Here is a 27,709-nt window from a genome sequence, read left to right on the forward strand (position 1 = left end):
CTAGCAATCTGGCAAAATGTGACCCCATCTGCCTTTTTCGGGAAAGTCAGCAAGTAATTTACTGCTTTGTGGTCTGTTTCTCATTTATAAACTGGGCCTAATATAATAGGTATTTATAATATAATTTATTCCTAGATATTGTTCACAAATTGAGCTTGCCTAAATTAAACCTTTATTGTCTATAAGGTTATAAATGAAGAAAGTGTTCTGGAAGACCCATTTTATACTCTAAAATACCAAAATCGATCGTGAAAAGACAAATACATGTTTTTCCAATGAGCTAAGCTTGTGAAGAAAATGTCAATGTTTTAAATAATCATCTTGGAGAATTCTTCTTTTATCAACTGGCTGAGGTTTCTTAAAATACCAGTGCAAAGAGGTTCTAACTAAAGATATTTTTCTGATAAATCTCCCTGACACAAGTAAATGTTTCATTGCTCTAAGGACCTTCAAACTGTGATCAAAATTAGGGCCATCTGCCTAAAAACTATCATTGCAGATCCAGTGGGTAGAAATTATTTTGAAAGTTAAAGTTTTTCTTATTGCTGTGCTCTCTTCCTTTTCTCCTCCGCCTGCATCTCCTCATCTCTGCTGCTGATTTTATCCTCATTAAATATGCACAGTACATAGTATCCTTCATCTTTAGCAGACTTTGTGGGCAAATTATTTGATTATGCCCTTAACAGTTAATGTTTTTGCCAACTCTATTCTAAAAGCAACCCAATGAGCTTTTGCTTGCAATAAAAACTTCTTCCTTTGATGTCTTGGGGTAGCTATTTTTCAATATAAATGGGCAATGCTTTGGCAAGAGCGTTGACTAGTTCAGATGCATATGGATTTGCTTCATCTATACCTACATTCATAAAATCAAAAGTTTTTCTACTTTACTTCTAGCACCAATCAATATAAGAGCAGCTTCGGCTATCTTGTAACCTAGGCAGTCACAATGGCGATATTTAGCCAATACTGAGGAGAGTCTATTTACAATAATAAAGGTCATAATAGCAGTGGTCTAAAGTGAACCTATTGTGAGTCAGGAGCCATCTGTACCCTTCTATCCATGTTTATTGTGAGGATTAAGAGTATAAAGTGCTTTAAAAACTGCAAAATCTTATACAAATGGGAGGAATTATTGTAATCCAAGCCTGTATAATATATACAAAAACACCCAAGCCAAACAGCACTAATGCATTGTTCAATAGAGGTCTGTGTACTCAGAATTTGAAACATTTCTTTTTCCTAAAAATCACAGGCTTCTTCTTACTGAGTTAAAGAAGTATTTTGGTCAACACAGAAGTTTAACACCAAGTGAAAATCCACCCATGAGTAGGAAAGGAGCCATTCTCCCTCCAGCCTCCTCCCTTCTACCCTCCATCTCTATACATTGACTATACTTTGCCCTATGTTGGCCTTTTGCGGGGCTCACTGCTTGCCACTCGGGAATGATACCTCTCACCTCAGAGTTTTCAGGCTTGAAAACTTCTGACAGACACCTATGAAAGCATGCAATAGCGCCGTACCATTCAATTCTGAACCAGTCTCCCACCTCAGTGACAGACTGTTAAATAAAAACTTGTGCCCCGCCCAAAAGCTTTTAAAGGATCAGTGTTCCTTTTACTTATGTACAAAAGAAAGAAAGAAAATCCCAACTAACTTGTTATAAACAAAGCAATTTGAAATTCTACTCACCTACTGCAAAAAGTTAAGAGATCATTTTGCCACAAGACCCCCTATTAATGCCTTATGCGACATTTGGGAAGGCTTCCGAAATTCAATCTGGGTTTTGCTGTCCCCCCTACTCCTGTAGTGCACAGTGCAGGATCAGAGCAGATAAACAAAGCCTCGAGGCAAATGCCAAGCCATTTCTCTCTTAAATTTCCAAAGACTAACATAAGATGGGGATGTTGGGTACATTCATATGTATGAATTCAATAATGTTTATTACGTTCCAGCCACACCTACATATGTTCTCCCCTTCTCTTAGTTGCCTGTGATTTGCTTCTGACATTTCTGATATCACTAGAACAACAGCTACAATAACAACCACAGGAATTTTCACTAGAACAAATATGATCAGAAACCCTCATCATGCTCCATAAAAGCTAAAATAAGGAAAAATCGAAGAGAGTTTTAAGTAATATATGTTTCCCCTGAGCCCTACCATGATTCATTTCCATGCTTATTTCCATGGTTAGTTACTCGATAGTTCAGTCTCCATTAGAGACTAACCTGGGAGAGATGGACCTTTGGATATGACTTTGGTATGATGTTTCACAGTTTACGTAGCTTACCTTTATGTTCATGATTTCCTTTCATCTGCACAAAACTGTTGGGGAGGTAGGTATTATTGCAAATGAAGGAAGTGAATCTCAGAGACTTCAACAGACACAGCTAGAAAGTAGTGACGCTCAAAACCAGACTATCTGACTCTACACCACCCCATGTTTCCTTAGGTAGATGGATACAAAGGTAACAAGACAGAAGGAATGAGAAATGTTCAACTACAGAGAATACATAAAGATAAAAAAAGAGAGAATCAAAAAAACATATTAAAAACACAGTCCTCAATGGGGAAAACAAAGGAGATATCTATAATACTTTCAACAATAAAGATAAATTTTAAAAAATAAATAAAAAGACAATCCTAATTTTTATACACACAGACATCACTGTTCATAATTTTTTAAATTATAATTCTTTTTTATTTAACACGTCCCATGATGCTAATCAATTGGAAAAATAAACAGAAGCCATTTAATAAATGTGTGTGTTTCTATCGATTTATTTGTGGTGTTATTACCATGGGAGCTGCTCATAGGCTATCTTCTCACACACAATAATTATTATTTACTGATGGCAAAGCTCTGTGGATGTGACTAAAGTGTCAGTGACATAAAGAAAAGCCTGTTTAAATGATCTGCAAAGCAGGGCCACAGCTGTAACTCTGCCCTGGCAGAGCCTGTCAAGTAAATAGCATGATCTTTTCAAACACAGCCATATTATTTTCTCCCTGGCATTTGTAATTTGTTAAAACTCTCAGTGTGCATGCCTTTCCTCCTAATAACAATGGCAAATGGCCAATCTCTGTATTTATCTCTTGCACACATATCTATGTATATTGGAATGATATATATACATGAATGTACCTCACTGCAAATTTTACATAGCATTCTGTCACTGGGATGATATAACCTATAATTCAGTGATGTAACACTCGGAAATGCCAAATAAAATAATTTTGTTTGAGATGCTATGAAAGTAGCCCAAGATCAACTGCTGGATCTGCTTAGAAAAAACAAACAAACATCATGATGCTTCAAAACTGCTATTTGGTTTTGTATGACACACTACATCTGATATTTATAGGCTCAGTCTTCTTGCCAGAGCGCCTGTCTGGGATCCCAGCCATTGTTTCCAAACGTATTTGTACCTTGGTAGATATGTGAATATCCAACAGCTTTCTAATTTAGAAATGATGGGTGGATTTTAATAACTTCTATTTTATTCATAATTTAAAGATTAGATATTAGAACAGGAGCCACTTAACATCACTGCCAACAAAATTAATCTTTAATATAAATCCCTTTAGGCATGATTTTTCTCCCCATATAACTATACAATCTTGGGATTGGGTGGGATGGAGGGAGGGTAGAAGGTTAAGTACTCTACTCTTTGCACACTTTCCTCTCCTTTCTGGTGCTTCTCTTCTGATGTTAGGGCAGGAGGAGGAATGGGGAAGTAGATATCTTGCATGGCTCCCTTTCGGAAGATTGTAATTTTCTTTCTTTAGGGTGCTGCTTCTCTAGTTAACCCTGTCAGATTTTTGATGCTCTGTATACAGAAGCGACTCCAAGTTCTGGCTCCCTCATTGGTGAGGGTTCTTTTTTTAAAAAATATATTTTATTGATTTTTTACAGAGAGGAAAGGAGAAGGATAGAGAGTTAGAAACATTGATGAGAGAAACACTGATCAGCTGCCTCCTGTACACCTCCTACTGGGGATGTGCCCGCAACCAAGGTACATGCCCTTGACCAGAATCGAACCTGGGACCTTTCAGTCTGCAGGCCAACGCTCTATCCACTGAGCCAAACCAGTCAGGGCTGGTTAGGGTTCTTGAGGTGCCTCCCTGCTGCCCAGTTCTTGGAGGCATATCTTGCAGCTACGTGACCTCTTCCACAAGGGGTCAGCTGGCAGTCTCTCTTAGGGGTGCAATGTGAGCTACTGTGGTGCTCCTTCCCTCATCTAGGCATTTGGATATGACTTTGGTATGATGTTTGGTATTTCTCTCTGCTGCCCCCTTTCCTTGTCCTGGAATACAGAGCACTCTGCTGGTCCAGGATAAAGAAGAGATGTGACAATAACCAGTCTCCAAACTAGTAGAGGGGGAAGACTGAGCATCTCTCAACTTCATGAACAATTCTCTTAAGGGCTCTTTGAGAGGAAAAGGTATCTTCCATCTCCTCCTCTACAGTGAGAATGGGTGAAGGGAGAGATTAGAGTATCCTAATGAGTATTTTGCTTCACAAAAAGCTAACCCCCTCTCTATTCACCCTTCCCTTATATTTCAGGGAATAGGGATGGGGTAGTTTGGGACTGTTTAGTGGTAGGGCTGTTTCCCTGTGTACTAGTCCCCCCTTATCCATGGAGAATATGTTCCAAAACCCCAAGTGGATGCCTCAAACTGCAGATAGTACCAAACCCTGTGTAGACTATGCTTTTTCCTATGCATATAAACCTATGATAAAGTTTAATTTATAAATTAAGCACAATAAAAGATTAATAATAATCCTATATAATAAAACCCTAATATGCAAATCGACTGAACTGCAGAACGACTGCTGGAATGACCAGTCACTATGAGACTGCTAGCTGACCCCTTGTAGAAGAGGTCAAGTACACTGACCACCAGGGAGCAGATGCTCAATGCAGGAGCTGCCCCCAGCCTGCAGGCCCTGACCTGCAGCAGGGGGCGGGGCTGGCAAGTGGGTGGCACCAGGCCAGCCAAGGCGGGTGCGAGCAGGGGTCCCAATCACCCTACCGGTCGCCCCACAGATCAGCCCTGATCACCGGCCAGGCCTAGGGACCCTACCCGTGCACGAATTTTGTGGACTAGGCCTCTAGTAACTAATAATAAACCAGAACAATAATAACAATAGACTGTAATAAGAGTTATGTGAATGTGGTCTCTTTCCCAAATATCTTATTGTACTGTACCCTGCTTATAATGACATAAGATGATACAGTGCCAATGTGATTAGAGGAAGTGAGGTGAGTGGCATGGGATTATGATGTAACTTTAGCTACTATTGACATTCTAACAATCCATCAGAAGGAGGATCATCTGCTTTGGTGAACCTGGATCATCAAGCCATGACAAATGTTCATAGTTGGATGTGCAGGTACTATTTTGGGACCAAGATTGACCTTCAGTAACTGAAACTGTTGAAAGTGAAAAGATGGATTAGGGGAGTGGGGTAGTAGACTGGCCTGACTACAGGGGGTTCCTGAACTTAAAATACATGAGCTCATCACCTGTGCATAGCTTTGTAGCTCAGCCGAGGTCCAGGACATCCCTGTTGACCTCCTATTATACTTGTTTCCAACCACCTAGAACTTCTGTTAATCTTCACAGCATGTGTTGGAAAAAAAAAAGAAGAACAATTCTGTATTGACTAAAAAATACAGTGGGAAAGGGAATGGGATGCAGGAATAATTGCAATGATTTTCTATTTTACAAAGCAAATTTACCTCCAAGAAAATTTTGAGAGTTGTGTTATTCATCTACATAAATATAATAATTCAAATTTACCTGAACTCTTTACTTGTGTGTACACCTTCCATTTTAATACCAAATTGTCTATCAGATTTCTACTCTTACAACTTTGATGTAATTGGGGATCAAAACTGAGTATGACTAAGCAATGTACAGTAAGCTACTGAAGACAATGCATACTATTTGTTGAAAGCACAGAACCACAGTCCAAAATAAAAGGGTACAGTGTATCAATATTTATGGGAAGGGGCAGGACAATATTTTATTATAGTCAATAAAATATAAAGATTAATTTTTTCCAGAAAGGAGAACAGAATTTATATTTTACATAGTGTAATATAAAAATATTATTAGTATGGTAATACTATTACTACTAAAAATGGAACTATTACTTATTTAATAAGATGGTCACTTGCTTCTAACCAGTATCACAATTCACTTGACAGATCTGAGGTTTCCTTAAGCAGGTTTTTCTTTACCAATCTCCCTGGGCTTGCCATTGCCATCTCCCACATAGTTGGATGCATGCAGTAGCAGCTTGCTATAACAGATGAACACTGTGGTAGGCTAAAACAAAGAAATGCCACAGAACCAAAAAACTATAATTAAATAGAATTTTAAAGGGGAAAATTTTTTCTAATAAAAATGCTCAGTGGGGATGTCTTTAAAGACTAGATATTAAAGTCAGCCTTAAAATATCACTTAATATAGTAAGGAAAATTCCTTTCATGAGATTTGACTTTCTATGTAATCCATAGTCTGGTTCTTTTTTTATAAACCTTTGAATCTGTTGTGAATAAAATAGATTATACTAGAGATTCAAAAGGTTTTTTATTAGCCATCAACAACTTGAAGATTATTAGGTTACATTTCAGGTTATTTAGAATAAGATTTTTTAAAATATGAAACTGATGTGGAATCATATCATATTAGAACTGTCTCAGAGTTCATTTTAAGTCAATATATTGAATATCATGTTCACTTAAAAATATTGTTTGTAAACTCTTTATTAATATCAAGTAGAAAGAATTTATATCTTTATTATGCCTAGGAGTAATTTAAATAACTCCCCAAATCAGTTTCTTGTCAAATAGTATAATACATTATTACCAGACAACATTGCCTCTTGTCAAAGAGAAACAAACCACTGTACTAGGCTCAAAATTTTTGTGAAAAAAATATTTAAGAAAGTAAACCATAAATGTAATTAAACCCCATTGAAATTAAACAATTCTTGGGGAAGCAGCTATTATTGTGACCATCAACATTGCCATAAGAGTAAACAGTTTAACTTTATAGGGTTATTTACTAATCTTGCTGGGAATGATTCCCATCATTTTAAGAATGAAGACTCTGTACTTCTCTCTTTAGATTGAGAGTAATAGGTCTAGAAGATGGGAAACCCAAATTATATTAGTCTTTTGATTCCATGATAATGGGTTCCCTTCTCTGTTCTTCAGTAGTGAACTAATATGATTGTTGTCCATAAATATTGTAAGCATCAACTAACAATTTTTGGAAAGTTTTTTTTAGCCTTTTTGACCATTTGTGACATCAATAATGACAGGATTCTTGGCCTGGCCAGTGAGGCTCAGTTGGATGGGCATCATCCCATGCACCAAAAGGTTGGTGGTTCAAATCCCAATCAGGGCACATGCTAGGGTTGCAGGCTCTATCCCAAATAGGAGGCATGCAGGAGGCAACTGATGGCAGTTAATAGATGTTGCACACTCACATCGGTATTTCTCTCTCTCCCTTTCCCTTCTTATGTCTCTAAAAACATCAATTAAAAATATTTTTTTAAAAATCTTAAATAGTAATAATAATGGCAGGATTGTTTCCAAACCACAATTTTTCTCCCTCTAAACCAGTGGTTCTCAACCTGTGGGTTGCCACCCCTTTGGGGGTCGAACGACCCTTTCACAGGGGTCGCCTAAGACCATCGGAAAACACATGTAATTACATACTGTTTTTGTGATTAATCACTATGATTTAATTATGTTCAATTTGTAACAATGAAATTGGGGGTCACCACAACATGAGGAACTGTATTAAAGGGTCGCAGCATTAGGAAGGTTGAGAACCACTGCTCTAAACTCTAATATATTTTTGCACCATCATTGTTTATTCCTCAATTTATTTTTAATATTTGTTCTGAATTATGACAGGCATGTGTTGTATAGGAAACTTGAATAATAAAAGGAAAAACTATAAATCTGATCATTTTTTCCTACAGGATTCTGATGAGATAATTTCAACCTGAACAAGGTGTTTCACCTCTTTATTTCAATGCTAAGAAAAAATGTCTTTAAAATAATTCATTCAAGTTTTTGATAAATTTGGTTAATATGGTTAATTGCATCTTCTGTCTTTACTAGAACAGCAATAGAAGTATTGCTTCACAGGTAAAGTTAAATTCAGAAAACTAAAAGCTGGCATGATTTCACCCCTCTATAGGTGTTTCTTCTTCATAAACATTATTTTAGTAGTAGATACATCAATGACAGAAAGCCTTATTTAATGATATAATCTTCACATCAACCATAACAGTAAATTATCATCATTCTCACTTTACAAAACAAAGGTCTGAAATCAATTGCATGGCTCTTAGGTGGTAAAGTGAGAATGTTAGGGCGTTTGAACCTGCTCTCTCTACTTCCAAGGGCATCCTTTCCTCTACAGCCCAAACCCTCACCGTGAACATCATAATCTGCTTAATTAGGCCCTGTGGTCGAGCAAATGAAATGCTGCCCCACCATTTTTTTTTTTAACTAATACCAAAAATGTTGGAGTATCTTGATGTGTAAAACTTTATTTGTTTTTATGATTATTTCCCAAAAATAGAGCCTTAAAATTTGGATTACTGCATTGGAAGTAGGAAAATTTTTTAGGTAATTTGTATATATTATCTATTGCTCTCCTCAATAAGATTGTTCAAATTATAATTCAATCAGCAAAGCAGGAGGCTTCCTGCTTCACTGTGCCCTTTATAAAAATCTTGGTTATAAATAATAAAAAAAATCTTGGTTAATTTAATAGGTAAAAATGGATATTTTGTTGCTAAGTTTTAAGAAAATGTATTGCTACAATTCACTGTGTTTTAATATATCAATTCCCATTCTATAGCATGAACCTTGTATAAGGGCTTTCTAGTCCCTATTCTAGAAATGGGAAGATATGGGAGTGGTCTTTAGACCTTTATTCATTCATAGTTATCCAGCTCCCACTCTAGGTCACACTGTGCTAATGTTAAGGATATAAAGATGAAAGCCCATCTCTGACCTCACAGAGCTTGTGAACTAGCAAGAGAAACAGAGACACAAATAGACAAGTATAGCACAGCGCGACTAGGACAGTGATCAAAGTAACACAGAGGAAGATGCTTTGAAAAACATGGAAGAGGGCACTTAAGCCATCTCAAGGGAGGTCCCAGAAGCCTTTTTGGAGATACTGAGGCCTGAGCTCCATCTTGAAGAGAAGTAGAGTTAGCCAGATTTGCCCTAACATATCCAACCAGAATAAACTGCTTCTTTATCTGTGTGTTTCTTTACTAAGGTGTATTACCCTTATTTGTTTCCGTGTCTCTTTTATTATATAGGATGCGTTTTTTTTCTTTTGATTGTAAGAATACTGTTAACCGCACATGCATCAGAATGGATGGAGAGGATGGAAAATAGGAAGTGTTGGTGAAGGATGTGGAGCAACGGAATGCTCATACATCGCTGGAAGGAGTAGAAATTGGCGCAACCACTTTGGAAAACTTTTGGGTCATATCTCTTAAGCCAGCAATTCCACTCCTAGGAATAAACTCAAACACAAGTACATGCAAATGTTTACAAAGAGGCATACTTTTACCAAAAGTGGCACTATTTATAATGGTTCTAAACTAGAAAATACACAGATGCTCATCAACAGTAGGATGGATAAACTTAATGAGTTAGGGTCTCACACAGCAAGAAAGATGACTCTACACACTATATTAAGGAATTTCATAAAAATAATTTTGATTACTATAGAGCTAGATTTTTTAAAAGCACTTACTGTATGATTACTTTTATGTAAAGCATAAAAATAGGCAAAAAAACTGCTGTTAGAGGTCAGGAAAGGTCAGAAGTGGGGGTTTAGTGACTAAGGGGACAGGAAGGGGGAGCTTCTGGGTGTGCAGATAGGGTTTCATTTCTTGATCTGGGTGCTGCTTACCCTGTAAATTCAGTTTTTGCCCTTTTCTGCATGTATAGTAGATGCTTGAATAACACTGGGTTTAGGGGTACTGACCTGCCACCATATAACTTGTCAGCCCTTCTCATACATGGATTCCCAAACACAGATTGAAAAGTATATTAGACTTAACTAGGTTAAAAAAATAATAATAATAATATTACATCTTATTTGAGAGGAAGCTGAAACATACAAGAATGTTTTGAAAAATTTAAATTACCCAACCTCCTCCCCTTCTGCTCCCCACATATTTACACACACATTTTGCTAAATTAGGCTCATTTCTACTTAGTTTTACTTCTGTTATTTTTACTTGAAATTAATCCTTATCAAATATTCATTGCAAGCATGTTTTTTCAAGCTGCAGCAATGTATTCCATCAAATGTGTATGTATGTGTAATGTATGTGTATATACATACATTACACATACATAGTGAATATATATACACTTTTCTAGGAACACTTACTATTATATATGATTAGAATATTATATATTACACATAGGTAGTCCTAGAACAGGAGCTACTGGGTCATGAACATTTTGTAAGCTCTGCATTCCTTCTCTACTTCCTTCCAGAAAGGTTGCATCTCCTAACAAGGCGTGAGGGATCCTTCTATCACAATCCAAACCCAGGTCATTTATTATTATTTCTACTTGTTTCTAAGATATTGGGGCTTACAACAGGACGAAGGAATCTGCCCTATTGCATCCGGCCAAGGATCTCAGCAGGAACCGGCTTTTCCCCAAACCCTCCCTTCCTTCCAGGCCCCAAGCTCACAACTCGCGCCCTGCGGGCTGCGTAGTGCGGCTGCGCGCCTGAGCCCCAGCGCCCCCGGTTGCCTTGGGAACCGCACGCCCAGCCCCAAGAGGTGCAGAAACCAGGCCATGGAGCTGCCAGAGCCGGTCCGCCAGCGGCTGGGAAACTTCAGTCGGACCATGTTCAGGGACTCCAACCGAACCGAGCCCGAGTACAGCGAAGGCCCGGGTGAGTGGCCAAGGCCCAAAGCCGGGCGTGTGGCCGCCGAGGACCAGCGGGTTTGGAGCGCGGATGTTGCCAGGACCCAAAATGGCGGTTTCGCCTTCAGCGGGTGCCGCAGTGCGGAGCGCCTTGGAGGAGAGACCGGGCGAGAGCTGGGCTGGGACGTCTCTGGTCCCTGATGGCGCTGGTGCCAGGCTGATCGTGCAGAGGCCTGGCCCGCGAGTTCCCAGCAGGGCAGCTGAGGTGGAGCTGGCCTTCTTCACAGAAAAACATGAATGCAAGAAAGCCGCCTTCGCAGCACACGCCGGGTCCTGCGCCCGGCGGAGGCGGCCCTGGCTTTTTCAGCCTGGATGGCGGGAATCGCCCCTTCCCACTCCTCACACCCACCCCCACCCCGTAAAATATATTTCCCTTTACAACTTTCCTAGCAGAACAAGTGCGTTCCACCACAAGGAGGTTTTCTGGCGGAAGAGATGGAAAGATGTTTTTTTAATGAGTCGTTTTAAACCGCTATCCACTCCCGAGTGACAGTGGCCACACTAGCTAGCATCGCCTTCCCTTCCCTTCCCCTCCCCTCCCCTGCCTTCCCCTGCCCTCCCCTCCCCTGCCTTCCCCTCCCCTTCCCCTGCCTTCCCCTCCTCTCCCCTCCCCTGCCTTCCCCTCCCCTCCCCTGCCTTCCCCTCCCCCTCCCCTGCCTTCCCCTCCTCTCCCCTCCCCTCCCCTCCCCTCCCCTGCCTTCCCCTCCCCCTCCCCTGCCTTCCCCTCCTCTCCCCTCCCCTCCCCTCCCCTCCCCTCCCCTGCCTTCCCCTCCCCCTCCCCTGCCTTCCCCTGCCCTCCCCTTCCCTGCCTTCCCCTCCCCTCTCCTTCCCCTGCCTTCCAATCCCCTCCCCTCCCCTGCCCTCCCCTGCCTTCCCCTTCCCCTCCCCTGCCTTCCCCTCCTCTCCCCTCCCCTGCCCTCCCTTCCTCTCCCCTCCCCTGCCCTCCCCTCCTCTCCCCTCCCCTGCTCTCCCCTGCCTTTCCCTCCCCTCCTCTGCCTTCCCCTCCCTCTCCCCCTCCCCTGCCCTCCCCTCCCCAGCCTTCCCCTCCCCCCTCCCCTCCCCTCCCCACCTCTCTCCTCCCCTCCCCTGCCTTACCCCCTCCCCTCCCCTCCCCTATATATGATTCTTTCACCAAATCTGCTAACAAAATGCCATGATGCTACCTCATGCAACCTGACAACAATAACGCGATTTCCTCCAGTTTCCCCTTCTTAAATCATGATGATAGACAGCATATGTTTTTATCCCTGAACTCTGCAGGAAATAGAAAACTTTTCCTCTTTCTTGGTTTAGGAATTTTTGAAAGGGTCAGAGAAAAGTAAAGTCAGTTTCCATAGTTGCATTTTTCAACTTCATTACTTGCCTGTCCCCCCCTAATTTAGGATGTACAGCAGAAAACAGTGTGAAAAATTAGGTTTTTACTTTCCTGATTTCCAAAGCTAAGGCTTAACAGGCTCTAGAATCTGATGATGCAAGGTATCGGGTCAGCAGACACTTTCTGTGAAGGGCTAGGTAGTAAAGATTTTAGACTTGTATGTGGTAAATCTCTGTGACAGCTATAGATAATGGTAATTGGGTGGACATGGCAGTGTTCCAATAAAACTTTATTTGTGGATACCAAAATTTGAATTTCATAAGATTTTCGGTGTCAAAAAATATTATTCTTTGATTTTTTCCCCCCAACCATTTAAAAATGTGAAAAAGCTCACTTGCTATACAAAACCAGGCAGCTGGCTGGTGGTTTGCCTTCCCCTCATTTATATATGTTTTAATTTAAATTCTATTTACAGAACTCAACTTGTAGTTTTGCAAAATTTAGTAAATTCATGTCTGTGCTTTCAACATTCATTTACATATTAACTTGATTTTCAGTTGCATGATTATAAGTTTGATCTGCTGAAATACAGAAATAGCACAACTCTTAAAATATTATTGTACAAAAATTTTTAACAAAAACTTCTTTGCAAAATTTGACTACTGCTCTAAAGATATTAAAATTTTCAGCCTAACTAATTTATCATTATTTTTCCACATTTTCTTTTTTTTAATATATTTTATTGATTTTTTACAGAGAGGAAGGGAGAGAGATAGAGAGTTAGAAACATCGATGAGAGAGAAACATCGATCAGCTGCCTCCTGCACACCTCCCACTGGGGATGTGCCCGCAACCCAGGTACATGCCCTTGACCGGAATCGAACCTGGGACCTTTCAGTCCGCAGGCCGATGCTCTATCCACTGAGCCAAACCGGTTTCGGCTATTTTTCCACATTTTCTTTGTGGATCTGGAGTAGGTTTATTTGTACTGTAATTACAAGTGTATATCATTACCATGTCCATAGCTGACCAAGAGGTGCATTATTATTATGAAAAAAAATCCTAGATTTAACAGATTTTAAGAATTCATCCCTTTATCAGTGGTAAATTAATAAATAGGTGCAAGCAAAGTACATCATAATAATGATTTTTAAAAGTAGATCAACCCAGCTGGTGCTGCTCAGTGGTTAATGGTCGACCCATAAACCAAGAAGTCACCAGTTCGATTCCTGGTCAGGGTACATCCCTAGATCCCCAGTAGGGAGCATGGAGGAGGCAGCCAATTGATGTTTCTGTATCTCTCTCCCTTCCTCTCTCTCTAAAATCAATTTAAGAAAAACAAACATATTTAAAAAGTAGATCATAATCAGGTATATTCTTGGAGCTAAAGAACACCTTGCTGTGAGACCATGATTATTCCTTATATTTTAAAATTATTAAATGACAGATATAAAATACTGGATTGTGGAGGGGGAAAAAACAGTCTGTTTCTAAGAAATTTATTTTAGAGCCTTTGTAAATTCTTACATTTAGAGCAATTGATTTCTAAATATGTGTCTGTTCCTGTTAGTAAATTTAGGATGCAAATGTAGGGCTCAGTTTTTAAAAAATTCCTAATTTAGGACCCTTCTCCCTTACACAAAAGCAAAATATTATGTAATCAGCCTTATATAAATGAAACTCATGCACTACAAATAGCTACACTGACAGTGTCCTTATGACAATGTTTTCATAATTCATTCTGCTTATGTGTATTTGATATTTACCAGTTTAAAGTAAGATGCTAGGTTCTCTGGGGATCTCAAAAGTGGGTAGAATGTGGTCTGTGTTTACATTGAGGCTGTACATCAGTGAAAGAAAAGGAAAGGGAACATACATTTATTGAGTGCCTCCTAAGGGCCAGGCCTGGTGCTCGAGTGAAATAATTTATAGTCTCTCTCATCCTCACAAGCAATCTGTGAGATAACTTTAATGTTACCATTTTTCAGATGAAGAAATTGACAGTCAAAGAGGTCAAATAACTTATCTCAAGTCTGGCAGCCAGAGTTACTGGGGAGTTTGGGGAATTCGGGGTTTACTTGGACTCCAAAGCTCACAGTCTCTTCAGTACACCAGACTCTTACGTGAGGGAAGTATGGTTGTTTGCTAACACTCCTGTACACAGGTTAGAGTGATAAATACCTACAAAGGAACAAGATATCTACTGGAGTTGGGGAATATAATCAAGAAAAACAATTTATGGAAAAGTGGCATTTAATTGGGTATTAATGAATGGGTGGGATTAGGGTATGCTGAAAAGGGGTGTGTCTAGTTATAATTTCGGGAGATGCTTTTTTGTATGATATTTGTGAGAGAGTAGTTTTATGTATTTTATGTGTTTATTTTATGAGCTCTTTACATAGAACTCTACAAAGTTGGTAATGATAATTATTGTGTCTCAGTAGGATTTATATTGATAGTCTACATTTAGTCTATACCAATAGTGTGCAAAAAGCAGACTGTAATGGAAAAATGTTAAAGTAATTGAAAAAATTGAAACAAACCCCCAAGTAACCAATATATGAACTAAATAATATGATGGTGAATATTTCCTTGTACTGGCAATGATTATAAAGATGCTTAACATTTGTAGTTTTGTTGAGCCAATATGATAGTTATTCTAAGGAAGTAAAGGATTTATAGGGCATAGACCAGGAATAAGAGTTTGTCCCTTTTCTCCCTGTTTTTATTGTAGATAATGAAGTGGTTTCCAGTTTAGCATTGCAGATGTCACTTTATTTTAATGCTTACTTTTTCCCACTTTGGTGGGTGAGCAGCATTATGATGCTTCAAATGAAAGTAAGTCTAAACTTTAATACTTCTGCTAAGGTCTCTTCTGCTCATCCTTTGGCATTGTTACATTGCCAATAAAATCCAAGTTCTTAATATTTTATTTCTATCTCAGGTCATTTTTATTATATGTGAGATGTTACAAACATGTTTATTTTTGTTTTCTTTAGTATCCAATTTTGCCTGATTACTACAAATTCATTGTGGTCACTGTTATCATCCTCATAACCTTAATTGAAGCTATCAGGCTGTATCTGGGCTACATGGGTAACCTCCAGGAAAAGGTAGGCTCTCCTTTCCTTACTTTCAGTGCTACACGTAAATGCAATGAGGTTTCCATAGCAAGGAAAGGGCAGTGCGCTGTGGTGGAAGGAACGAAGGCCTATAGTTAAGGCCTGGTTCCAAGGTTACTTCCTTTGTCACTGTGGTCTGTTTACTTAATCTTATTAGCCTTGGTTTCTTCATATGTAAAATGGGGAAAATAAATAATAAATAAATAAATAAATAAATAAATAAATAAAATGGGGAAAATATTTACTTCACAAGTTGGTTGGAATTAAATGAATTCCTTATATAATAAAAGGCTAATATGCAAATTGTCCCCTAGACCGGGAGTTTGACCAGGGGGCGGGGCCGGCCTGCCAACCCCCTGTGACCCCTTCCCCCAGCTGACCCCGTCCCTGATCAGCGCCTTCCCCCCCCCTCCCCGCCTGCCCCAATCAGGGGCTGGCCCACGATCGGGGCAATTGGGCCAGGCCAGCTGGGGGAAGGGATGCACACAGGAGGTTGACGGGCCGGCCGGACCCCACCTGTGCACAAATTCATGCACTGGGCCTCTAGTAATTTTATAAAGTACCTGAACTTAGTAAGCACTTAAGAATTGATCATTTTCCCTCTTCTCACCAGTCTTGAAAATACTCAGTCAATTAAACATGTTCATTTGGATCCTGAATAAGAAAGTGGGGGCCCTGGTCAGAGTAGCTCAGTTGGTTAGAGTGTCATCCCGTGCACCAAAAAGCTGTGGGTTCAATTCCTGGTGAGGACACATACCTAGGTTGCGGGTTTAATCCCTGGTTGGAAACCGATTGATGTTTCTCACTCACATCAATGTTTCTTTCTCTCTCTCTCTCTCTCTCTCTCTCTCTCTCTCTCTTTCTCTCTCGCTTATTCTCCCTCTAAAAATCAATAAAAACATATCCTCAGGTGAGGATTAAAAAGAAAATGAGGAGAAATTATAAACTCATTTCCTATGCTGGGCACATGTTTTCTGAATCATCAAGCTACCCAAGTAAGCATTTACAGGTAGTTACCAGAGCTTGAGGATAATGCCTAAAGATTCCTAAGGTTTTCTAAAAGGCCCTTCATAATTAGGTCCCACCCAGCCAATCTCACTGTGTTTCTTGCTATTTCCTAAACTAAACATCTATTCCAGGCTGACATATTGATTCTCAGTCATGCTAATCCCACATCTTTAATTACCTTCTTGCCTCTTCCTCCTTCTACCCAGCTTTAAAAGCCTACATCCTGAATTCTTTCACCTACTCTGATCATTCTCTTATCTTCTTGTAGCATTTAGTCTATATTTCTAAGTGACACATTTAATTATTCATTAAGGTGTAGTATTTTAGGGTTGTCACATAAATTAGTTTTCTCTTCTAATCTAGACTATAAGTTCTCTGAGGATAGGTTCACAGTAGTGCTAAGTATATGCTAAATTTTGTTTACCTGTATAAACCAAAGAGTATACTTCACTGATCTGATTACTTTCAATGTGTGTCATTTCAGGTTCCTGAACTAGCTGGCTTTTGGCTTTTGAGCCTCCTATTGCAGTTGCCTTTAATTCTGTTCTTGCTCTTTAATGAAGGCCTAACAAGTCTGCCCTTGGAAAAAGCGATACACATTGTCTTCACTATGTTCCTTACTTTCCAAGTTGTTTCAGCATTTCTTACCTTGAGGAAAATGGTAAATCAGTTGGCAACTCGTTTCCACCTCCAAGACTTTGACCGGCTCTCTGCGAATAGAGGAGGCATGAGAACAATGAGATCCTGTTTAGAAGAGATTTGACCCCGTGCTGTGTAGTGAAAATCTGAAAGCTCGTTCTAGAAGACTACGAGTTAGGAAAACATCAGAGATGTAGCATGAGAAAAAGGACAGAGTGAGTGTTTGGAATTGTATACTCTTCAAGCTCGGAAAGTCCAAGTGATAACCGGGAACAGTGAGCTGAGGTGTGAGCCAAGGTGTTTTCCCGGGGTCGTGTCTTTTCGACGCCCAAGAATGAGCTCTGTGGGCCAGAAGATTAGCAAAAGTGTGGAACATTTATTACAAGCAGATTCATACTCCCCGCAAGGGGAGGGGGAACCATTAGTGGGCTGCCCGTTAAAGCCTTGTAGTCCAGGGGTATATATTTGCTACAAGCCTGCTCTACGTCTACCTGTGTCGTCACCTGATTGATTCCCTCAGTAGTTTGTGCCCAGCAATGGGCCTGAACTTTCCCCCTTTCTGTGTTCTTTCTCTGTTCCTGTGCTGAATTTTTTCTGTTTCTATGGGTTCGTACACCTTGTGACTGCAGGCCACCCTTGTTTTCCCAGGCCTCCCGCTTTGAGTCCAGAAACATTTTATTATTTCTGCTTGGTTGGTTCCTGTGGTTAGGCTGCTCAAACTGCCAAGTCGGCCCCTGCCTGTGTCCCACCGGCCTTTGTTTCCCCTGGACCCCTGCCCTGTCTGCCTGTGTTTCAAGTTAACCCTCTCACAAGGTTGGGGCAGTAACAGACGCTACAGTATGAAAGCAGTAAGTCAACCCTAAATCCTAGATGATGTCCACCTGATGCCAAATATCTTAATTTTTTTTGTTGTTGTTGGCTTCCTCAGGTGTGTAGACTTCAGCTTTACTGTAATATTTCTAGTTAGTATCTTTAACATTTCTAGTTAGAAATGTGTATATTTCTTTTAAACTTGTTTTTTTTTATCTTTATTGAGAGTATTACAGATGTCCCCCTTTTTATCCCCCATTGCCTCCCTACACCCAGCTCCCGCCCCACCCCTGGCCTTCACCACCCTATTATCTGTGTACATAGGTAATGTATATATGCATATAAAGTCTTTGGTTAATCTCCTCCCACCCATCCCCTTCCCTCTGAGATGCCTCAGCTATCCATATCTTGGCAGTTCATCTGGAGCATGTGGAAATCCTTATCAATATTCTGGCGTGTTAGACTATATTTGTAAACCAAGACACATTTTCATGTCTGCTAGGGTTAAATTATAACCTGATTTCAGCTGCTATCATGAGGTTAAGAAGAAAACAAGTGGATTATCATGGTATTTAGGAAATATTTTTATAATAAAATTGTAACTTTCATAAAACTATGTTCAGTATTTATGGTGGTGGTGGTGGTGTTCTAAATGTCTTTAACAAATTATAAAATATAATAAATCATGCTTGTCTTGTACAGTTCTTTTGGGCGTGGTTTTTTTTTATACAGAGTTGCAAAGGATGGAAGGAGAAAAAATAGATAGTAGAGAGCTTCTATGTAGTAGGCACTATACTAAGTACATTAATCCTTGTGATCTCATCTACTAAATCATTATTCACTGAAGAACTGCTTCATACCCAATAAATTCATATGAGGGCCGATTTGAAAACCAGGGTGCCTATTAGTCCATAGCGAGAGCTAAGGTGACCAAAGGGACTAAACTCATGATCTTAATAAGCATGTTCCCTTGCTAATAGGAAAAACATATTTAAGGAAATTCAGGTAAGAGCAAAATTGTTTGGGTGTATCTGAACATTATTTTTAACTGAGTATAGGATTGTCTTAATGGATATACAGAAGTCTCCCCTTATCCCCTTTATCATATGTATATGATAAAGTTTATAAATTAGGCATAGTAAGAGATTAGCAATAACTGATAATAAAATAGAACAATTACAACAATATACTGTAATAAAAGTTATGCAAATGTGGCCTCTCAAAATGTACTGTGCTCTCCTTTTCACTTGAAAACACTCATGCTTCTCTGTCATAGCTTAATTGTCAACATCACTACTCTTGCACTCTGGGGCCATTATTAAGTAAAATAAGGGATACTTGAACAAAATGCCACAATATTAGTTGATCTGATAACTGACTAATGAGCGGGTAGTGTCTACCGTGTGGAGACGCTGGACAGAGGTATGATTCACATCCCAGAAAAGACAGAGGAGGACAGCATGAGGTTTCGTCATGCTGTTCAGAGCAGGGCACAAGTTAAAACTCATGGACGTATTTCTGGAATTTTTCATTTAGTATTTTCAGTCTATGGCTGACCACGGATAATTGAAACTGCAGAAAGCAAAACTTCAGGTAAGGAAGGACAAATATAATACCTTCTTCTTTACTATAAAAAAAAAATGTGGCTTTATACTGAGAAATAGTTATAGCTACGTTAAAGCTTATTTTTTCCCCAATTTCCCTTCTCTGTAATTCATACTCATCTTAGGTTTTCCATGCTTTGCATTATTTATTCTTATGTTGCTTACTTTTTGAAAATGTTTTCACTTCCCACTCTTAAGTACACCCGACCAAACTATTTATGCTAATTTTATTTCTGTGTTTTTTTATTGCACAATTCAAAGACACACACACACACACACACACACACACACAGTCCTCCACATGCACTGGTTGATTAACCTTTTCCTCATACCAAAGTAGTCACTAGGTGTACTCCAGTAACTTGAAATTCAAAATAGAATTCTGTGTGGAAAGTTTTTTAGAACTTAATTTCTCTGGATTTGTTTTCAGACAGGAATAGATGGGTGAATCTATAAGAAAAAAGTAAAATAAGAACACTAAATTAACAGATAAACTAAGGGGATGATCAAAAAAGACTTTTTAACAATTGTTTCCAAAGTTTTGTTTTAAATCGTGGAGACTCTGACACATTTAAACTTTAATTTAGGATTAAGAGATTAATAGCTAAAATACTGGAGTCAAAAAGTTTCAAAGACTCTAAAAATTTTGGAAAAATAAATTTGGCTTATTAAAATTCTCCAAAAATGTTTTTGCTATAATAACAATATTGCTTAAAATACTGACATAATAAGGGTGGGGTAAAAGATATTAAGAAATTCAACTGAGAACATGACAAAGTCATTTGTTTTTCATCCAAACGGTAAAACCATGATTTTGTGTTAGGCTTAACCAATATTTGCTATTGGAACATACCTATGTAAGCATATGAAAATTGAGGTTGAGAAGATATTTACATGCCAGCACATTTGGAATTTAGGGAGTCCATTATTTTATTTGAATAAGTTTGTTTATCCTTAATTCTATTACATCTTTCTCTCCAGGGCTTCATAACACTGTTCTGAACATTTCTAGTTAGGATGTTGAGCTTCACGAATATTGTGTGTTTCACGTTTTTCTTCCAGAGTCTTTCTCATCACAAAGTAGATGTAAATTTCTGTAAATCAGAATGATTTTTAAAATTGGATTTTAACATGTTTGAATGTCTAATATGTGCAAGGAATAGTGGAGGGTACAGACAAATAAGATATGCTCCCATGTGGAAGGTAAGATATTTGTAAGACAATCTTAAGACAAAATAGAAAAGTCTGCCTTCATCAGAGAGATGCATTGAATGAGTTTCTACCTGAGAAGTACCATGGCTCCCAGCATATCTCCCCTCTTTGTTCCTAGCTCTTAAGTGTTCAGGATTAGGCCCTGTGTCTTCGTCAGTTAGTATACACTATTCCTCTCATTGTCAGAGCACAGGGAGGAGTCATGGAAGATGAGGGTACAGTTAAACACATATGTTCATTGCAGCATTATTCACAGTGGCCAAGACATGGAGAGAACAGTGTCCTTTGATAAAGGATTGGATCAAGAAGATGTGATACATATGGAATACTACTCAGCACTAAGAAAAGATGAATTCTGCCATTTGGGACAACATGGATGGCCCTTGAAAATATACTAAATGAAATAAGTCAGAAAAAGCTAAGAACCATATGATTTCACTCTTACATGGATATAAAAATGTAACTCGTAGACACAGACAACAGTATGGTAGTTACCAGAGGGAAGGGGGTGGAGAGATAGTAAAAAGTAAAGGAGGCCAAATATGTGATGATGGAAGATGATATGACTTTGGGTGGTGGGCACACAATGCAATATACAGATCATGTGTCATAGAAATAGTACACTGGAAACCTATATGATCTTATTAACCAATGTCATCCCAATAAATGTAATTAAATAAACCCATACACACTGGAACTTGCCTGTCCACACAATAATCAAAGTTTAATGCCTGGTGGAAAAGGCGGATAAGCAAATCATTGATAGCACAGTGTGATGGGGGCACTGTAGAATTACAGAGAGGAGACTTATGAAAGATGAGGAATCTGGGAAGCCTTCCTAAACAAAGTACCACTTGAGATTTGGAGAATGAGTGGCTATTAAGTGTTAATTTCAGTATTAAGAGACAGAAACAATAGTGACCGAGTACTGTTTCAGGTATTACATGTAGTTGGGTAAAGCCTGGTGGGAAGGTGCATGAGAAGAAAGGGCACAAAATAAGGGAGAGAAGCTTAGGAGGAGCTAGTAAGCTATGCTAAAGATTTTAATATTCTGAATCCCTGACTAGTTTAAACAGTGAAATGTCACAAACAGATTTAGATTTCAGAAAGATCTCTCTCTGAGGACAGTGTGGAAAACGGATTTAAAGTGTTGGACTAGAGGAAGAACTTGATGCAGTAACTTCGAACAGAACACGCTGGCCTAGATAAAGTCAGTGGCAGTAAAATAAATTTAAGTAGGACATATTAAAGTTTCAAAAAAATTTTTTTTATTTTACATTTTTTAAAATAGGTAGCAAACGTTTTTTCCCAACTCACTCTTTTGGGGATTACACACAATGGTAAACAAAATGACATACTGATTGTCTTATGGAACACTCCCTCGAATTGTTAGGTTATTAGACTTACATAGGACTCTGTCTAAAACAGTCTTTTATACATTTTATTTAACACAACCTACCTAAATTATTCTTAATTTACATCAGTTAAGATGATAGTTTTTAAAAACTTAAATTTTAAAAGAAATTGAATCAAGATTTTGAGAGTAAAGAACAGAAATCTATAATTCCACCACCTTAAAAGAACAACTATTAGCAAATGCCATGTTTCCTTGCAGTTTTTGCTTTATAAATGCTTGTTAAAAAAATATATTTTTATTGATTTCAGAGAGGAAGGAAGAGGGATAGAGAGAAACATCAATGATGAGAGAGAATCATTGATCGGCTGCACGCCACACCACACACTGGGGATCGCACCCGCAACCTGGGCAAGTGCCCTGACAGGGAATCAAACCCTGACCTCCTGGCTCATAGGTTGATGCTCAACCATCGGCCGGGCTATAAATGCTTTTTTAAAAACATAGTTGTGATCATTGGCACTTACAATTTTGTATCCTGTTTTTCTAAGAACATTATAAATATTTATCCATCTTTCTACATAGTCACACAACCATCATCTTGAATGATTGCACAATATTCCACCAAGTAGACAGGCAGTAATTTAACTTCTCTCCTATTGTTGGGCATTTGTGTTGTTTCTTCTTTTGCTTTTTATACATAACATTATAATGAATATCTTACACATAAGGCTTTTTACATATCTTAGATGATTCTTTTTCATGAATAAGCTAGCAAAATTGCTAGATCATAGGCTATGGACATTTGTAAGGACCCTTGAGGCATAGTGCCAAATTGTAACATCCACTTTCTGCCACTCACCACCTACAATTCTAAAGATGGTATAACACAAAGTTTGATAAGGACAGACTTATGGACCTCAGTTACCCATTCATCTTTGTTTCTGCGTAGCTACCACAGGAACACTGAGTCTCCGAAGGGGGGGGGGGGGGGGCTAAAAGCTGCTAAAGGAGAAGTGCAAAGAATTTAAAAAAAAGATTTTTGAATTAAGGGAAAACTGATAAGGGAGGGAAAAGGATTAGGCAGGCTGGTCACAGCAACAGAGAGATGTGACACAATAAAAACTGGGTCGTTGAGTTGGGACAGCCCTAGGACATAAAAAGACTGAAATGAAGTAAAGCTCTGGATTACTTTGTTCTTGAATATTGAATTTTTTCAGAAGCATGGAGCATGAAATATTATAGTGATAAGCCAAGATTGGAAACATAGCCAAGAAAAAGAAGTCTTTAAGGGATTGTTTAAAATGTGCTGAAGGAATAATTTGGTTTGGTCTTTAATGGCTCAGAAAGTAAACTGACATAAAGCTTCTGCATAGCAAAATAGGCATGGAAGCAGAAAACAATGAGGCAGCCGAATACCCCATAAATTTGTTACAATATAAAATGTTAGATTTTAGTTCTAAAAAAGGCTTATCAGAAGACTTAAATGCTGTGTTTTATAAGTGTAATTAACACTAACTTGTTATGGATATATATATATCCATATATATATCCATATATCCATATATATATATATTCTAGGTTTAAAAGACAATTTGGGGAGTCTAAGTCAAGAAGAAAACAAAACAAAACATTTAATTATGAGAATCATTCTAAAAATCTACACCACTACCACCACCAGTACCACAGCACCCCACCACCCCACCACCCCACCGTGTTTAAGCATTTAAAAACATTCAGCCCATGGAAAAATATGTTTAAACACATTTAAATTTATCTTGGTGCTCACATAGATTTACCTCTTTCTTAAAATGAGTCCAGGCATTGATGTGTAATCATTTTAACCAACGTCAAGAAAGTATAGAGCTCTTAAGAACAAGATACCAGAGAAAGGATGAAATATACATATATATTCATTCTATGAAAAACCAGACACTTGAGATGCATCTTAGCTACATGCTCAACCTAAGCATGTTGCACAGCAACACTCTTATCTAGAAAGCGCTTATTACCTTATCAAGATGCATGACGATCACAATGTATATATCACAGCTAGTTGTCCTTCATCGGTCCACAGACCTAGGTGTTTTGTACTTGGCTACATTAAAAATGTAGACTTTAAAAAAAACCCACAATAATCAACCAAAATGGTCTTATCTTTTAATTTTTCAGAATTCTAATAGCACTATATTTGGCTGATAGGAAAGTAGTATTATGAATTCATCTTTAAAGGTTTTCAGTTCTTGCCTGGCCAGTGTGGCTCAGTGGTTGAGCATTGACCCATGGTTTGATTCCTGGTCAGGGCACATGCCTGGGGGTGTGGAGGAGGCAACCAGTCAATGATTCTCTCTCATCATTAATGTTTTTCTCTCCCTTCCCCTTCCTTTCTCTGAAATCAAGAAAAATATTTTTAAAGGTTTTTAGTTTCTGATTGAGTTATTTATATTCCAATCAAAAACAGATTGGACACACTATTCAGTATTGTAGCTCAAAAGAGAAAAATGTTTGATATTTAAATTCAAGTTCAAATTCCAAAATTTAAAAGTTTGATGTACATATTTAATATTTATTTTATACACACTTGTTCATTAGTACCTAGAAATACTAAAATGATCACTAGAGACAGTGGAAGTTTAGAACTTTTCTTCAATAGCTTTCCTAAAAAACATGAGCACTAGTAAGAGTCCATTTTTTTTCTGTTCTAAAAACTAGAACTCCCTATAGTCAATAAACCTTTACTAAGGAAGGCGGGAAAGTGTTAACTGTTGATTGATCAGTCATTTAAAAGCAAAGCAGCAAAGGATATGTTGTTCATGCTTTATATTTTTAGTATGCTATGATTTTGTTCTGCAAAATAAACTTGATTTAGTTAGCTCCAACAATAGCCCATCCACTATGTTTTGATACTCCAGGACAAAAAGATAAATAGAATTGAGTCCCTGCCCTTCTAGCCAAGGTCGAGCATATGTCTTATGAAAATATTGCAACAGAGCTATGTAAAATATGAAGATGATGAGGGATCCTGTCTAGGGGGTAGGATAGTCTTTCAGACAGCTGGGACAGCATGGGCAAAGGTATAGACATTTGAAAATATAAGGCCTGAACAAAACCAAAAGTAGTTTGATGTGATAAAATATAAGGTGTGTAGAGAAGGGCTTGAGATGAGCTGGAAAGACTGGTGTCAGAATATCAGTCTTTTATATAAAAGATTAGAGGCCAGGTGCATGAAATTCATGCACTGGAGGGGGGTGTCCTTCAGCCCAGCCTGCACCTCTCCAATCTGGGACCCCTCAGGGGATGTCCGACTGCTGGTTTAGGAATTAAATGAGATAAGCACAACAAAATAAACATTTATAAGTGGTAAATATTCTTATTATAATTTTATATTCTGAAATTTCTGGGCCAGGTAATTCCTTCTAAGTCTTTAAACTAACTTTGTTCCTTTGGGGCCCAAAAACTTGACTTTCGGGCTTAATGAGGCAGGTATTTTGATAACTCCCATCTAAACTGATAAGAGGCTTTAGTACGTCTGTGTACAACAGGAGCTGTATGTGGTCTGAGAACCCTGCGCACTGGGCACAGGTATAGGCTTGCCCTTCCATTTGGGAGATCAAGTTATAACTGCAGAGGTTGCTTGTAAAGCAAAATTCGATAGAAGGAAATTGGATACTATTACAAGGATGTTTATAACAAGCTAATAGACATCCATTAGGGACATTTCCACTAGGATGGGTTACATCCAAGTTCTCCCCTCCCTCCCCTTTTCTTTTAAGCAGTGATGACCTTGCGGTTGTAAAGGTCTTTAGAAGTCATTGCTGCTGTAGGGAAGCGTCTTAGGTAAATTGTCTCAGCTCATTACTTTGGTGTTGTTCTATGTGGGTCTAACAGTTTGGTCCTTGGCTTTTCCAGCAGATAAAGGGATGTATATTTGATTAAATTTTTTAGTGGGGAAACCCTTGGGTAGACGAATTTAAAGGATTGCCATTTTTGAGATAGGTCCTTATGAAAAGCCAGGTACTTTTCTTTTTTTAAAATATATTTTATTAATTTTTTACAGGGAGGAAGGGAGAGGGATAGAGAGTTAGAAACATCAATGAGAGAGAGAGAGACATCGATCAGCTGCCTCCTGCACATTCCCCACTGGGGATGTGCCCGCAACCAAGGTACATGCCCTTGACCCGAACTGAACCTGGGACCCTTGAGTCCGCAGGCCGACGCTCTATCCACTGAGCCAAACCGGTTACGTTATGGCAAAGCCAGGTACTTTTCATTGTGCTATCTTATTTACTCCTCCAAGGAATTATAATAATTGTATTGTTATTATAGTATATTAATGTAATTATATATATATATATGTGTGTGTGTGTATGTATATATATATACATATACATATATATATATATATATATATCCTATATAATAAAGAGGTAATATGTAAATTAACCCTCATGCCCTCACAAGATGGCTGCCTATGACCTGACCAGCAGGGGGGTTAGTGAGGGACAACCAAATAACTGAACAGCAGGCTGCGTGGGGCGACCGGGCCGGCAGGGGGGGCAGTTGGGGGTGACCAGGCCAGCAGGGAGGGGGCAGTTAGGGGCAACCAGGCCAGCATACAGAGGCAGTGAGGGGTGATCAGGTTGGTGGGGAAGGGGGGCAGTTAGGGGTGACCAGGCAGGCAGGTGAGCAATTAGAAGCCAGTGGTCCAGGATTGTGAGAGGGATGTCCGACTGCTGGTTTAGGATTGGGCCTAAATGGGCAGTCGGACATCCCCCAAGGGGTCCCAGATTGGAAAGGGTGCAGGATGGGCTGAGGGGACCTCCCGCTCCGTGCACAAATTTTGTGCACTGGGCCTCTAGTACATATATAAAAACCTAAGTGACTGAATGACAAGAACGACTGGAACAACCAGTCGCTATGACATGCACTGACCACCAGGGGGAAGACACTCAACACAGAAGCTGCCCCCCCCCCCCCCCCGGTGGTCAGTGCGCTTCCACAGCAGGAGCTCCGCTCAGCTGACCAACCTGTCCCGGCAGCCCACCAGCCCAACAGCAGTCACTCACTCCCTAAGTAGTCCTGCAGGTCCAATCTCTGGAGAACAAGCCAGGCACTGATGGACCAGTGCTGCCGGCACAATCCCGACAGCACTGCCGGCCTCCTGGAAGTTGGCCTCGGACACCATGGCCACTTCCCCTCTCTAGACACTCCGCAAGGAAGAAACAATATAAAAGCAGCCGCCAGGTGGCTCTCGACAACCAGCGAATGTCAGCGGGATGGAGCTAGATCCTGGGCCAGCAAGGGCATCCCACCGCCCACCCAGAGAGCCAATTGAATCCCAGCCCCCCTCCCACCCGCCTCAGGACCTCACCCATGCACGAATTCATGCACCGGGCCTCTAATTATAATAACACCATTTTCCATTTTACAAATGAGAAAAATTGAGTGTCAGAGAGGTCTAATAAGTTTACCAAGATCACATAGCCTGTAATTGGCAGAACTGAAATTCAAATTGAGGTGTGTCTGATTAAAGCTTTACCACACCATTCAGTTCTAGAGAATGAAGTTCTATTGTTTGGTAGACAAGGGGTTCTAGGATGAGTAAGATAATGCTCAAACCCTGGCCAGTTTGACT

At 39.3% G+C, this 27,709-nt stretch overlaps 2 protein-coding genes across 2 annotated transcripts in view; one reads left to right on the forward strand and one right to left on the reverse strand.

Annotated features, from left to right (window-relative positions):
* Positions 1-27,709, reverse strand: part of EHBP1 (EH domain binding protein 1) — a 471,942-nt gene that overhangs the window by 418,618 nt on the left and 25,615 nt on the right. The window contains exon 2 of the mRNA XM_081100594.1: positions 17,104-17,165. The gene's annotated coding sequence lies outside the window, so the exon portion shown is untranslated. The remainder of the gene's footprint in view (positions 1-17,103; positions 17,166-27,709) is intronic.
* On the forward strand, positions 9,633-18,602 carry TMEM17 (transmembrane protein 17). The gene is made up of 4 exons (XM_081100597.1): positions 9,633-10,978; positions 15,060-15,163; positions 15,325-15,438; positions 16,940-18,602. Exons 1-4 carry the CDS (start codon positions 10,879-10,881, stop codon positions 17,216-17,218), a joined length of 597 nt encoding a protein of 198 aa, XP_080956723.1. The 5' UTR covers positions 9,633-10,878; the 3' UTR covers positions 17,219-18,602.

The sequence above is a fragment of the Myotis nattereri genome (genome assembly GCF_964212035.1).
Source record: "Myotis nattereri genome assembly, chromosome: 10".
Lineage (NCBI taxonomy): Eukaryota > Metazoa > Chordata > Mammalia > Chiroptera > Vespertilionidae > Myotis > Myotis nattereri.

What these genes read in the sequence shown, in the direction of transcription:
- TMEM17 (XM_081100597.1), top strand. Translation starts at nt 10,879, where the DNA reads ATGGAGCTGCCAGAGCCGGTCCGCCAGCGGCTGGGAAACTTCAGTCGG. An exon ending in CGAGTACAGCGAAGGCCCGG is followed by an intron (nt 10,979 to 15,059) that starts GTGAGTGGCCAA and finishes TTTTTATTGTAG; the next exon opens with ATAATGAAGTGGTTTCCAGT. An exon ending in TGGGTAACCTCCAGGAAAAG is followed by an intron (nt 15,439 to 16,939) that starts GTAGGCTCTCCT and finishes GTGTCATTTCAG; the next exon opens with GTTCCTGAACTAGCTGGCTT.